At 41.1% G+C, this 13,025-nt stretch overlaps 2 protein-coding genes across 6 annotated transcripts; both read right to left on the bottom strand.

Moving 5' to 3' along the window:
- Positions 1 to 344: 344 nt before the first annotated feature.
- On the bottom strand, positions 345 to 4,608 carry LOC310821179 (ecto-ADP-ribosyltransferase 5-like). 2 transcript variants are annotated; one of them, XM_083693113.1, is made up of 5 exons: positions 4,316 to 4,605; positions 3,049 to 3,084; positions 2,612 to 2,805; positions 1,802 to 2,302; positions 345 to 1,393 (listed from the first exon to the last, which is right to left on the bottom strand). In XM_083693113.1, the coding sequence occupies exons 1-5, from the start codon at positions 4,376 to 4,378 to the stop codon at positions 1,261 to 1,263; spliced, it is 927 nt and encodes a 308-aa protein (XP_083549239.1). In that variant the 5' UTR covers positions 4,379 to 4,605; the 3' UTR covers positions 345 to 1,260. The 2 variants fall into 2 exon arrangements, with proteins under 2 accessions (XP_083549239.1, XP_083549240.1); XM_083693114.1 differs by lacking the exon at positions 3,049 to 3,084 and having other exon boundaries at positions 4,316 to 4,608.
- A 549-nt stretch (positions 4,609 to 5,157) lies between these two features.
- LOC310821180 (ecto-ADP-ribosyltransferase 5-like) lies at positions 5,158 to 8,804 on the bottom strand. 4 transcript variants are annotated; one of them, XM_083693116.1, is made up of 4 exons: positions 8,635 to 8,804; positions 6,977 to 7,061; positions 6,149 to 6,849; positions 5,158 to 5,925 (listed from the first exon to the last, which is right to left on the bottom strand). In XM_083693116.1, exons 2-4 carry the CDS (start codon positions 7,040 to 7,042, stop codon positions 5,817 to 5,819), a joined length of 876 nt encoding a protein of 291 aa, XP_083549242.1. In that variant the 5' UTR covers positions 7,043 to 7,061; positions 8,635 to 8,804; the 3' UTR covers positions 5,158 to 5,816. The 4 variants fall into 4 exon arrangements, with proteins under 4 accessions (XP_083549242.1, XP_083549243.1, XP_083549244.1 ...); XM_083693117.1 differs by having other exon boundaries at positions 8,668 to 8,791; XM_083693118.1 differs by lacking the exon at positions 8,635 to 8,804 and having other exon boundaries at positions 6,126 to 6,849; positions 6,977 to 7,444.
- Positions 8,805 to 13,025: the final 4,221 nt, after the last annotated feature.

The raw sequence follows: 13,025 nt of genomic DNA on the forward strand, positions 1-13,025 counted from the left end.
TCTCTCGCTCACTCTCCCTCCCCCTCTTTCTCCTTCACCCTCTCCCTCGCTCTTGCGCTCCCCTCTCCCTCCGTCCCTCTCCTCCGCTTCCCTCCCTCCCTCCCTCCCTCTCTCTCTCTCTCTCTCTCTCTCCTCCACCCCGTCTCACCGTCTCTCACTCACATTCTCTTTTGGCTGTGTTGGCTGAGGGCCAGTACAGCTCCATAGAGCCCAGTGATTCATGGGTTCAGAGGGCGTGAGTCATGATAAAAACAACAGACCACAATGAGTCATGAACAAAAACACAAGTTCATTCAAGAGTTGGCCAACCCACAGTGCTGCATACAGTACAATACACATTTCAATGTAAGTTAAGTTTGATAAACTTTAATAAGTTCGATAATACCTCTTCCTTCATGACAATAATGATACAAATAACAATAACAAAAAAGGAACTGCACAAAATCTGGTCATAAAATCATCTGTGAAATATGGTGGAGGGGTGTTTATAGAACTGGCTCACTTGTCTTCCTTGATAATGTAACTGCTGGCAGCAGCATCATGAATTATGAAGTGTACAGAAACACATGTGCTCAAGTAAAAGCAAATGCTTCCAATTTCATTGGACGGTGCTTCATCATACAGCAAGACAATGACCCCAAACATACTTATATAGCAACTTGGGAGTGTTCCAGGACCAAAAAGTGGAAAGTTCTAGAGTGGCCAAGTCAATCTTCAAATTTAAATCCAATTTAACATGCATTTGATTTGCTGATGAGGGAACTTAACGCAAAAACAACTAAAAACAAACAACAACTGAAGATGGCTGCAGTACAGGCCTGGCAGAGCATCACCAGAAAAGATATCCAGTGTTTGGTGGGGTCAATGGGTCGCAGACTTCAGACAGTTATTACATGCAAAGGATTGTCGTCAACCAAATACTAAACATGAATGATATTACTTTTTCTAATACATTTGGAGCTCTGAAATAGGGGGAGTATGTTTAAAAAAGTTACTTTCTAAATGGTGAAACCAATCTAAAAGACAAAAACACAGAATTAAAGCTGAGAATCTATACTTTGACCACATAGTAATTGTTTAATTTCAAATCCAAACTGTTGGAGTATAGAGATAAAAAACATGCTTCCTCTTTCCAATACTTACTGTATGGACGGCACTGTATATACAATTAATTTAAAGGTTGGCTACTTCACAGCAAAAGCTTAAACTGCGATGCATTTAAACTGTACGTTTGTGCGCGCGCGTGTGCACGCATGTGTTTTACCCAGAGCAGCACACAGGCTTGTAATTGGAGACAGAGAGAGCCACAGCCAGACACAGCAGAACAACCAGGAGAGTCACCACCACACCAATAGTGGCCGCCATGTATGGAGGGTTGGAGGAGAGGGCGGCCCTGAGGAGGGAGAGGGGGGGAGAGATAAAGAGAGAGAGATTATGCATCATATGCACAGGATACAGATGTAAATGGTACAATGAGATGCTTGTTACAGTGCAATTTAAATATAAAGATGGGAATAAAAGAGAAAAACAACAAAAACACAAAAGGCAATAAGGCAGTAAAGTACTAATAAGGCAATAAAGTACTAAAAACAATCAATAATAATAAGTCAATCAAGATAAGGGCAGCACCCAGGACAGATGTGTGCAGAGATGGCTGCAGGTGAGAGAAATCAGAGGAATGGTATCAAACACGTGCGTTTGATACCATTCCTCTGATTTCTCTCACTTTTCCACGCATTACAATTATCCCTCCTTCCACCAGCCTCCCCTGCATGCAGCACAGTGTTCTCAGGGACCTTACCTTCTAAAGTGGAGGCATTCCTGCTTGGTGTAGGTTCCCTCCGAGGCCAGAGCGATGTACACCCTGCCCTTGTCCCTGGGCGACACCACCCGGACGGTGAACATCTCCGAGGGGGGGATGAGGAGGTAGACGTTCTGGTGGCAGGAGTACTCGTGGACCAGCGCTGCGTGGCAGGTCCGGATGTTGAACAGCGTGTTGCACGGCGGTCGGGACAGGTTGGGCTCGCCCCAGGCAAAGTGTCCCAGCCGTACCACGTCGCCTACGTGTGTCTGCGTCAGGTTGGTGTGGCTCCCGCTGTCCACAGCCTGACACTTCTGATCCCCGCCGCCGCCACGGCCCAGGAGACCCACCAGGTCCGTCAGCAGGAAGTGAAGGCTCTTGAACAGGAAGTCGCTCTCGTAGAGGGTGTGGTTGGTGGCCAGTGACATCACGGCGTCGTTGAAGAGCTCATGGAAGACGTAGTCGCTGGTGTAGGCGGCGAGCGCCACCCCGTGCTCCCACCTGCAGGTGACACTCTGTTATTCACGTTTATACATCCTTAATAAATGGCATTATTCATGTTTATACATCCTTAATAAATGGCATTATTCATGTTTATACATCTCATGCCGAGTGTTAAGTAGTATTTACCTAGCAATAATACTTTGATTGGCTTCAAAGTGAAGCATCATAATTTATGCATTTTTGCTGAATAGTCACCCTTGGCACCCTAGAATGTTGAGAATTTGGGCGACTTTATTCACCCTTGGCACATTTCTTATTATTGTTATTATTATTGATTAGTGTAACTATAAAATGCGCTCCGCCCACCTGCCTCCTGGAATGGTCTTGTTACACTTCCTGCCCTCCTCCCAGGCCTCGCGGAACTCTGGGTTCATCTGTAGCTCCGCCTCCAGCAGCCCCCTGGGTTCTAGAACCTTCTGAAGCATCTTCTCCCTGCATCCCACATACTGGTCATCCAAAACCGTCATCTCCATGGTCATGGCGTTGCCGGGCTGGATCGACTGGGGACCACACCAGACACTTAGCACCCTCACATCATGACATTTCATCTTCAAACACTTTTTGTAGTTGTGTATTTGGGTGCTGTCAGTGGAGGCAGAGATCAGAGGAGGGGCTCATTGTAATGAATGGAATGAGATCAAACACGTGTTCAATACTGTTCCTCATTTTATTCCGTGCATCACAATGAGCCCGTCCTCCGATTTCCACCTCCAGAAGCCTCTACTCCTGTAGTTGATGTTTACCTCCACATCCACATTCTTGTCTTCTACTTTCTCCAGCTGTGAGGAGAATGAGATCAAAAGGAATCGTCTTCACTCAGTATCATACGTGTGATAATTAACAGAGTGTTATAACAATAGATTATGAATTCTGTACACACACACTGGATATACATTTCTCATAATTATGTTTTAAGAAAAACATGTAATCTCACTGTCACTCCCTGTACTTGTCACTACACAGTACCTGGATATCGCCATAATCAACAGTGGCGTTAGTCTCTCTGCTGCATTTGTTTGTTTTCCTTTATTTCTTCTGTGAAGCGTATTTATTATTAATTGCATCTGTGTATGAAATGTGCTGTATAAATGAAGTTCACTCGATAACAACATACTACAGTTATGGGGGATCGATCCCTCGCAAGACCGGCTGAAGACCTTTCAATCACGCCAGGGACGTCCCCGAAAGGGGGCGAAAACCCTAATCCTAATCCCCCTCCACATACACACACTCTGCATTGCTGTCATTACATCACTATTGTAGATTACGTTTACAATCGAGCTATTGTTCCATGTGTTGGGCTTGAGGAAGCAGAAAACATAGGGGAGGAATGGAATGCAGTATGGTTACTAAATGGTGCGTTGCATCACAACAAATCTGCCACTCCTTCCATCCTACCATATCCAGTCCAGTCTTGAATTGCACAATTCATCCCCAGATGTATAAACCCATTACCATTATAATAACTACCATTATAACCAGCTGTTATTTTTGTAGGCAAGTGAGATGGATTTCTGTCCATTGCTCTGCCTATCAGTCGTCCACCATCAGCTTCACACGTGAACACGCTGACAGGGGACAAATAAGTTTGTTGATGTGTGGTTTGATTGGACTGTAAAAAGCGCATACACACATTATTTTGTTGATGACAGACTGGGAGCAAATCATCAGTCTCCAGGGCCCAGTACTTCTAAAATTTTAATCCGGATCAGAATGATCATTTTTGCTATCCAGGATCAGATCAAGCTGGCTGATTTCCCCTATACTACTCAACATCTGCCATATAGATCTGATCCTGGATAGGAAAAATGAATCTGGATCATTCTGATCTCGAAAGTTTTGAACTCCTGGGCCCTGGAGACTGGTGGTTTGCTCCCAACCTGTCATCAACAAACCAATGTGTATGTGCGCTTTATCCAGTCCAACCAACCAGACATCAACAAACTGTTTTTGTCCCCCGTCATCTAAACTACTGGCACCAGGTGCTGATAGATGGACAGGCAGACTCACCGTTGCTGCTGCGCTGAGTAGCGCTGTGAGAAGGAGTCTCGTCACACACACAGCCACTGTCATGCTGTCCCGTTGGCGGTTTAACTGGAGAGGTCAACTGTCTCCGAACCTGGGTGTCCAACAACAGGAGCAGAGGGCCGGATGGGAAGCTATAAACCCACTTTGACTTTGACTCTCACTGACCCACTTTCTTTGCTGCCTATCGTTCTTTCCTCCTCTCTCTCTCTTTCCCTATCTCTTTCTGTCAAGTCACTGAGAATCACACCTCTGTATAAGCACCTCCCTTGTTCACACACAGAATAACAAGTACCTACATATCAATCGTTCAAGGAAGGTGTGTTGCTATATTTTTTGAGCTGTGTAATGTCCTTTGTCTCGTTTCCAGCCAACGTTATTGTAGGTCAATGTGTTTTCTTATTGTATTTATTAGTGTTGGCTATCACATCATGGAACGCGTGAGTGATGCCAGATAACTACACACATCCACACACACATACAGTGCCCACACACACACACACACCCTCCGGGCATTTCTCAAGATCCTCTCAGATTGCTGGGAAACAAGATTTCCTTGAGAAGCAGCCAAGAAAGAGGTCAGTTGATTTATGGTGTTGTTTCAACAAACAGCACTCATCATCGTACTCAGGTGTTGGGGGGGGGGGGGGGGGGGGGGGTGATTAGGACCCTGTCATACTGTAGTCAGGTGTTGAGGGGGTTATTGATTAGGATACAGTCATAGTCGGATGTTGAGGGGTTTTTTTGCAACATGATGAACTAACAGTGGAAAGGTTTTTGATTGCAAATAATTTTAAAAAAAAAAAAACATGAACGTTGTTTCAGTATGAATGAATTGAACAAAGTTTATTTATTTTCTCTGAAATCATCAACAAATCAAAATCCGCCAAAAAAGAAAAAGTGAATGTATAACAAAAGAAGAATCCTTAACTGTGAGACATTACAATATAATAATATTAACACAACTTTATTTCGTTAAGCAAGTATTCCAAATCATTTCAAAACTGCAAGGAAGGAAAACAAGGAAGAGAAGGGGAGAAGGAAGGGACATCTGGACGCAGGGCTGCCTGTTTTGAGTCAGTGTGCGATAGCTTATTGATTTTACTTGAGGGAGTGGCCTCATTCACCTGATGTATTGTGACACTTAGGTCACAGGTTCAATTCTCGCTGGAACTGTATAGACAACAAATGTATGCACTCCCTCAATGTACTGTAAGTCGCTTTGGATAAAAGCGTCTGCTAAATGGCATATCGTGGCGAAATTAGAATATCTCTTTGATTATTATAATTTGTTATCATATTTATAGTATGTGCACAGAATAACAGTAGTTGGCTCTGAGTCAAATATCCAATATGTGATATCAAATGGTGCACATCTTTCCAATTTGTTTAGAACAACAGTGCCGTTTTGACTTAGAGTGTCCTGCCTGAACTACCGCAAGCTTTATAATATCTTGTGGTCATTTGGGGAAATGAGAAGTGAGCTTCAGTAGTGCCGCTTGGTGAGGCTGAATGATGTGACCATCAGCACCACTAAGCTGCAGCTCAGCAGTTGGGGAAAAGAGCTGGGAGCAGATGACAGGACGGGTGTAGACCTGAAAAAGAGAAAGATACAGTTTGGATCAGGTTTAGGTTCAATTCCATTTCAATTCACTGAATTTAGGAAGTATACAAGTGACGATTCTGAACTTAGTTTGGAGTTCATTTGACATGTCCCTGTAGGTAGGAAAAGCTCTGGGATTGTTGAGAATTGTATTATTGCAATGTGTGACAACAGAAACACACACACACACACCTGAAATCACAATGTTCACCTACTTGGCCAGGAAGGAACAGTCATGCTTCTTGTAGGTTCCGATGGACGTCAGAGAAATCACAACCTTCCTGATCACCATGTTGTCGTCATCGTCGTGGAACACCTCCATGGCCGTTACATTGAACATCTCGTGCGGTGGAATGATGACACTTAAATCTTTGAGACAGGAAAAGGAAGCGATGTCAACAGCCAGACAGGATTTTATGCGGTATTCCGTGGTGCAGAAAGCCTCCATGAATGGGCTCCCCCAGACATAGTGTCCTAATCGCACTGTTGTGTTGGTCTCCGTCAACCCAAAGTTGGTATGAGAGCCGCTGATGCCTTGGTAGCAGTTCTCAGTCTTATTCAACAGCCGGAAGGCGTCCGTAACGAGGAAATGGAGAGACTTGTAGGGGAAGCTGCTCTTGTAGATGTCAACGTTGCCGCCCTGAGTCCAGACCGCGAAGCTGAACTTATCGTAGAAGTTGAAGTCGCTGGTGAGGGTTGCTACGGCGATGTTGTGCTCCGTGCTGGCCCCGGGGATAGGGGTCATGCACGTCCGTCCGTTCTTCCAGGCCTCTAAGTAATCATGGTCCGCCTCAAGTTCTGTCTCCAGCAGTCCTCCAGGCTCTAGAACCTTCTGGAGCATCTCCTCCCGGCAGCCCACGTACTGGTCATCAAACGAGTTCATCTCCATGCTCATACCAATGGCAGCACCGCATGACTTGAGAGTTGAGAGAGAGAACAAAAGCTGCGGTTATGGAACCCAAAATGGGCTCAAAATGTTTTAATGCAAATAAAAATAACAATTTGTTATCGATGAGAATGACCAGTGGTCTGTGGCTACTCACTGTGGCGCTGACCAAACAGAGAAGAATGACACAAGTGGTCACAACTTTGCCCCCTTGTGATGTCATCACGGCTGACAGCACAACACTGTACATTCAAAACAGGAGTGCATTACAGTCGACCACGTTGTCTATTACATCAGAGAGTGCGACTCCGTCCACTCTGATAACTCACAAGCAATTATGGGAAGGATAAAATGTGGCCGGCTTAAATGTGCACTGTCAAAAAGTTACCATGGTTACAATGGGACAGACAAACTAGGATAGGATAACCAGAGATAGAACAGTATCTACATGTTATTATAATAATAATAACCACAGAGAACAGTATCTACATGTTATAATAATAATAGTAATAATAATAATAATAATAACCACAGAGAGAACAGTATCTACATGTTATAATAATAATAATAATAACCACAGAGAGAACAGTATCTACATGTAATAATAATAATAACCACAGAGAGAACAGTATCTACATGTAATAATAATAATAGTAGTAGTAATAATAATAATAACCACAGAGAGAACAGTATCTACATGTAATAATAATAATAGTAGTAGTAATAATAATAATAACCACAGAGAGAACAGTATCTACATGTTATAATAATTATTATTATTATAATAATTATAATAATAACCACAGAGAACAGTATCTACATGTTATAATAATAATAATAATAATAATAATAATAATAACCACAGAGAACAGTATCTACATGTTATAATAATAATAATAACCACAGAGATAGAACAGCATGTGCACATGGATGTGGAATGGTTGCTTGTCGATATGCACGTCGTCTTTTCAGACAGGACTATTTTGAGTTGTTGCTTATGAAACAGACCTCAAGTTATTGCAAATGGTAGCCCCGCAATTCGACTCGCTCCGACTGAGCCTCGAACTTGTGACCTCTGACCTGCCAACACACGATCATCTCCTCAAATACTCGATGTATATCAGCTACGCTTTAAAAAAGCTAGCAATTCGACAGCGCGGGTGGGGGTATTTTAACTTAAGGAGTGAGTTTACCATCTCAACTCGGTTACACCTCTCTAAACTCACGACACCACAGGAAGTCCGTACATCCTAGTATCAAAAAATGGGAATGCTCTGTTATAATTACATATTAAGGTTGACACCACACTGTGTACGCTTTATATCACTGGCTCACATCCAAGGGTTGAACAAGTGACCTTGGGGTTACTGGCCAGCTTCCCTAACCTCAAGGTCAACCATGCCCCCAATAATATTATTGTTGTGTGTGGGGGGGGTGTCTTGAGGAGTAGGAAGTTAACACTTTAAATAATAAAATAAAGTGTTATTATTGTATCTCTATATTATCTTTCTGGAACAAATCAACAGGTGTGAAGTTTGCACAGGTGAAAACCGTTACGCAATCAGACAATTCACCTTGTCATGTTCTCAATGCCAGAAACCTTGCGCAACCTTTGATCCAAATAATCACACGGAACAGATTACAGTCTACCGTTCATAATATCACAAAACTGAACTTGAACGATACCATCTCTACCAGATTGTATCCAGACACTAGGTGCTCCTGCACGCTCCTTTGACCAAACAAACTGAACGCATCACAATTCAGCATCAACTACAGATTGTGCCTGTGAGATAAAATCATGTTTCAGATCACCTGTAGTGGAGAGTCAAGGTGGTAACAGATCACCTGTAGTGGAGCGTCAAGGTGGTAACAGGCCCAGAGACTAGGGTACCAGTCTGTCCTCAATATCCGTCAGGCTGGTTATGTTCCACCTGGGAGTCCAGTGGAGAGAGGGATATGAAGAGCTTAGACTCCTGCTAACAGCACTTTGCTCCCCTTTATCACAGTCAGGCACACACCTCATCAAACTTGAGCCCCTCCTCCCTCACACACACACACACACAAACAAATGCCGCACACACAGTTCTTCTTATTTAGGTCAGTAGAGTTGTGTTTTTGAGAGCGGTATCAGTGTTAAAGCTCCTCAACAGCCTATAATGGTGTTGAGACATCTGGTTTATGACCTAAATTATAACAATAATTTGTGTTTGTGAGAATATGTTTTATCCGCCCGTACTGGAATTTGGATATGTAGGTTATGAGGATACTTAGTTACATTTTATTTTTTTGCATGGAAGAGGATCTCCATTGTTTTGATTGTCAATGAACTTGTTTTTGTGCAATGTTAGTGTGGGAAATATGCTATTACAGCCAGAGGCAAGAAGTATCATACAGCATCTGATTAGAGTCTCTCTCTCACACACACACACACACACACACCTCAGATTACAATAAACCTGAAATTCAGGTTTTTTTTCTGAAATACTCATTCAAATGCTTGTACAGAAACCTCACGCTTGATATGTGATACTGTATCTGCATCAAACAGCTCGGTCGTAACCTTCTGTTTTATATGTGGTTCTTATCTACGACTGTATTCCTACTTCTATGCTATGGCTAACATGCTATACTATTATATTATTATATTATATATATTACAGTAGCTCCCATGGCTATCCCAAGGGACAGCGTGCCAACCAACCCGTATGCCCACATGTATGTCCAAATTAAAATAAACAGTTGATACGGTTTATTGCAATGACAGAGGTGATGTTTTTATTGGAGAAACAATTTGCTTATGAAAAAAAGGATCATGAACTTGTTTTACTCAAAATCAGATAAAGCATCACTTATTTGTAATTTAAGGAATAATCCAAACATAAAAAATTCCCAACATATTACTGGACTTACTGGACTGGTCCCTAATCACTGACCGGACTTGTCACTCACAGTACAATACAAGTGTATTCAATACAAACAATCCCGTACCATGTTAAAGGTTAGAACACTGTCATCTTTGTTCAGCACACATTAGATTCTTCATACTAATTAAGAAAACTAAATTGGTAGGGGAGTATTGAATAGGGATTTCTATTTTTTGAATTGACTGAAGTTTGGAATTTAATTGATCCTGAATTATAAGAGAACGATCTTGATTTTGAATTGAAGGAATTTCCCAGAGAAAGGGAATTGAATTGGACTTGGATTTGTGGAATTGACCCCATCATAGAGATCATAGAGTAATATTAATCATAGAGTAATATTAATTTAATATAATAATATATGCCATTTAGCTGACGCTTTTATTTCAAAGCGACTTACATTGCAGTGAGTGCATACATTTCAGTATATATGGTCCCAGCGGGAATAGTTTACAACCATTTATTTAAAGCCTCATTCATCCTCAATCATATGAACAGCCTGCTTGATTTTAGCTGAACTTGTCTAAACTATTGAAGCAGTGTTTTTCCATCACTCTGTGCATGTGACATGACCCTGACCTCAAAAGTGGCTGATCATAAAGTTCCTGTTGTTCAACTGAAATTTTCAGTTTCACCGACTGCTTGTACCCAGAGCTCTGTATTAAACTGGTACTTTGACTCCATCTGTCTGTCTGTCTTACTATCATATAGATATATATATATATATATTTATTTATTTAGGGCATTTCTGCTTCGGGATAGAGACAGTAGGAAGGATGGGAGAGAGCGGAGGGATGACATGCAAGATATGTCGACGGTTGTAATCGAACCCGGGACCTTGTGGTCACTAAGCGCGATATATTATGTATGTATGTATGTATGTATGTATGTATGTATGTGTGTGTATATATATATATATATATATATGTGTGTGTGTGTGTGTGTGTGTGTATATATATATATATATGTGTGTGTGTGTGTGTGTGTGTGTGTGTGTGTGTGTGTGTGTGTATATATATATATATATATATTTTCTTTTTTTTCTTTTTCTTTTTTTTTTTGCCCTCTGGACCACCCATCAGTATTACTGCTCTGATGTCTTACTGCATCAGTTTGAGATGGACCAGCCTTCCAAGACTTCTAGAACACCAGTTTAAGAACACCGATATGTCCATTAGAGCACCCAATGAGCAGTGAGACCCGAGCCTCTGTCACAATGATGGGGGACTGTAGACAGGAGGGATAAGTAGAACAAACAGGTATGTTTCTACTTGTGTGTTTTTTTTGCGGTTAATATAATTATTGTGTTTGATACTGTGTGTCTGTGGTGTTGTATACATGAGGAGAATACCACAGTCAGGCCTGAAATTTCCTTTAGACAAAGATTGTATTACTTTGCATTGTTACTTATACTTTAGATTAAAGTTACAACGCTTACAATTCTGGTTTGTCCATCTTTTACGCATCTCGTCAAATAGGCATTCCAGACTTTATACACTAAGAATCACACCCTCAGTCTCAAAATCACAGTTCCTGTCAGTATTAGATCTGTATGAGTATGTACAGGCTGTTTCCATTGTCGCCTTACAGGCATTGCCTTACAATGACAGTGACACCTAGTGGTGGGACTAGGAACACCTGGTATTGGGAGTTGAATAAAGCCGTGTGGTCAGACACCCTTGCTTCCAGACCATTACTTATGATTTGAATATTTACAAGAGGGTGTGTCCATCATATTTTGTGTTTACTTATCCAATACCTACTGACCTGCTAGTAGAGAGCCAGTATTACAGCTCACCTGCTGGTGGATAGTCAGTATTACAGCTCACCTGCTCATTCCATTCACCTGTGATAATGATAAGTTATCATTGTAAAAAATCATGATTAATCATCATTAATGACAATGCTCACAACAATAATTATAATGATAATTCAAAATCTCAACAGGATTGGTCCCCTGGTTCTAACCAGCATTGTTTTGGTCAGTCGTAGTGGTAATTTTGAATTGTATTACAATGATAGTTATGATAATATTGATAATGCTCACAACGATAGGTAATATAGAAGAATGTGTGCATGATTGTTTTTACCAGGAACAGAGCAGTGTTCATTCCGAGACCAACTGAAATACTTTTTAAAGGAGAGGTATGTCGTTATACATGACGGGACGTCAGCGGAAGGAAATTCAGTCTATTTGAAAGATATCTACACTGAGCTGCACATGATCGAAGGGGCCTGGGGAGGGGTCAGTGATGAGCATGACATCAGACAGAATCCATATGTTGGTTGCTGTAGTAACATTACAGTTGGTTGTTCTGGTGCTGCTCAGACAATTTAAAACATATTTTGAGGACCTCTTTGTTAAGATATATGATTGTTTTTCCTGATTGTGTTTTATAATGTTGTAATTTTGTATGATATGATTGTAAATTATGTATATGCATGGCTCCCTTGTAAGAGAGAACTTAATGGGACACCCTGCTAAAATAAAGGTTAAATGAAATAAAAAATAAAACTTAATTTACAATTTACAATGAGGACATTTTAGTTTAACAAATCAACTTCCTAATTCTCTTAACAGTTGTTTGGACACAGCAGTTACAGGAATGTAAAGACTCAGTCCTAGTGTACGCTGATGTGGAAGAAACAATCTGGCTTCTTACCTAACAGAGGACTCAAACCAGAGAGAGGCCTTGGTTTATCTTTCATCAACAAATGCCATCTGAACAGAAGTTGATAAGTAGACAGAGAAATACTTTTTATTAAGTTGATAGTAGAAATACCGTTTATCGAGTGTTCAGAACAATCACAACAGCTGGATCATATATGAAGGGCAAATTAGTCATCATATTATTATTTTTTAAATAATTTCCTATTTCTAAGTTGAAAAATGTCCATCTCCTCTGTTATGGTATCATACAACTGTGATGTCACATGTGGGTACCAGGCACCCAGGGAGTATCGATGCCCTCATTGCTTCATCTGGGAAGCGTCTGAAATGTGTTTTATATAAACAAATACCAACTGAAGAGAAGCTGATAGTAGGAGATGCATCAGTACCTGTATGTATTTTTTTAATCACTTCCTTATCTTGGATTATAAAACAGAAGAAAATCATTGTAATCAAAGTCAGTCATTATCTCTGTATTTCATTTGACTTTTGTTTTACCACAGTCAGTTAAGACCACGTTCGCCTAATGATGTCATTGTCACTGCAATTTATGCTGTATTTGATACACTATCAGAAAATACAATTACTGTACAAGTCCTGTAATGACTGGA

The sequence above is a fragment of the Argentina silus genome, assembly GCF_951799395.1.
Source record: "Argentina silus genome assembly, chromosome: 21".
NCBI classification, from domain to species: domain Eukaryota; kingdom Metazoa; phylum Chordata; class Actinopteri; order Argentiniformes; family Argentinidae; genus Argentina; species Argentina silus.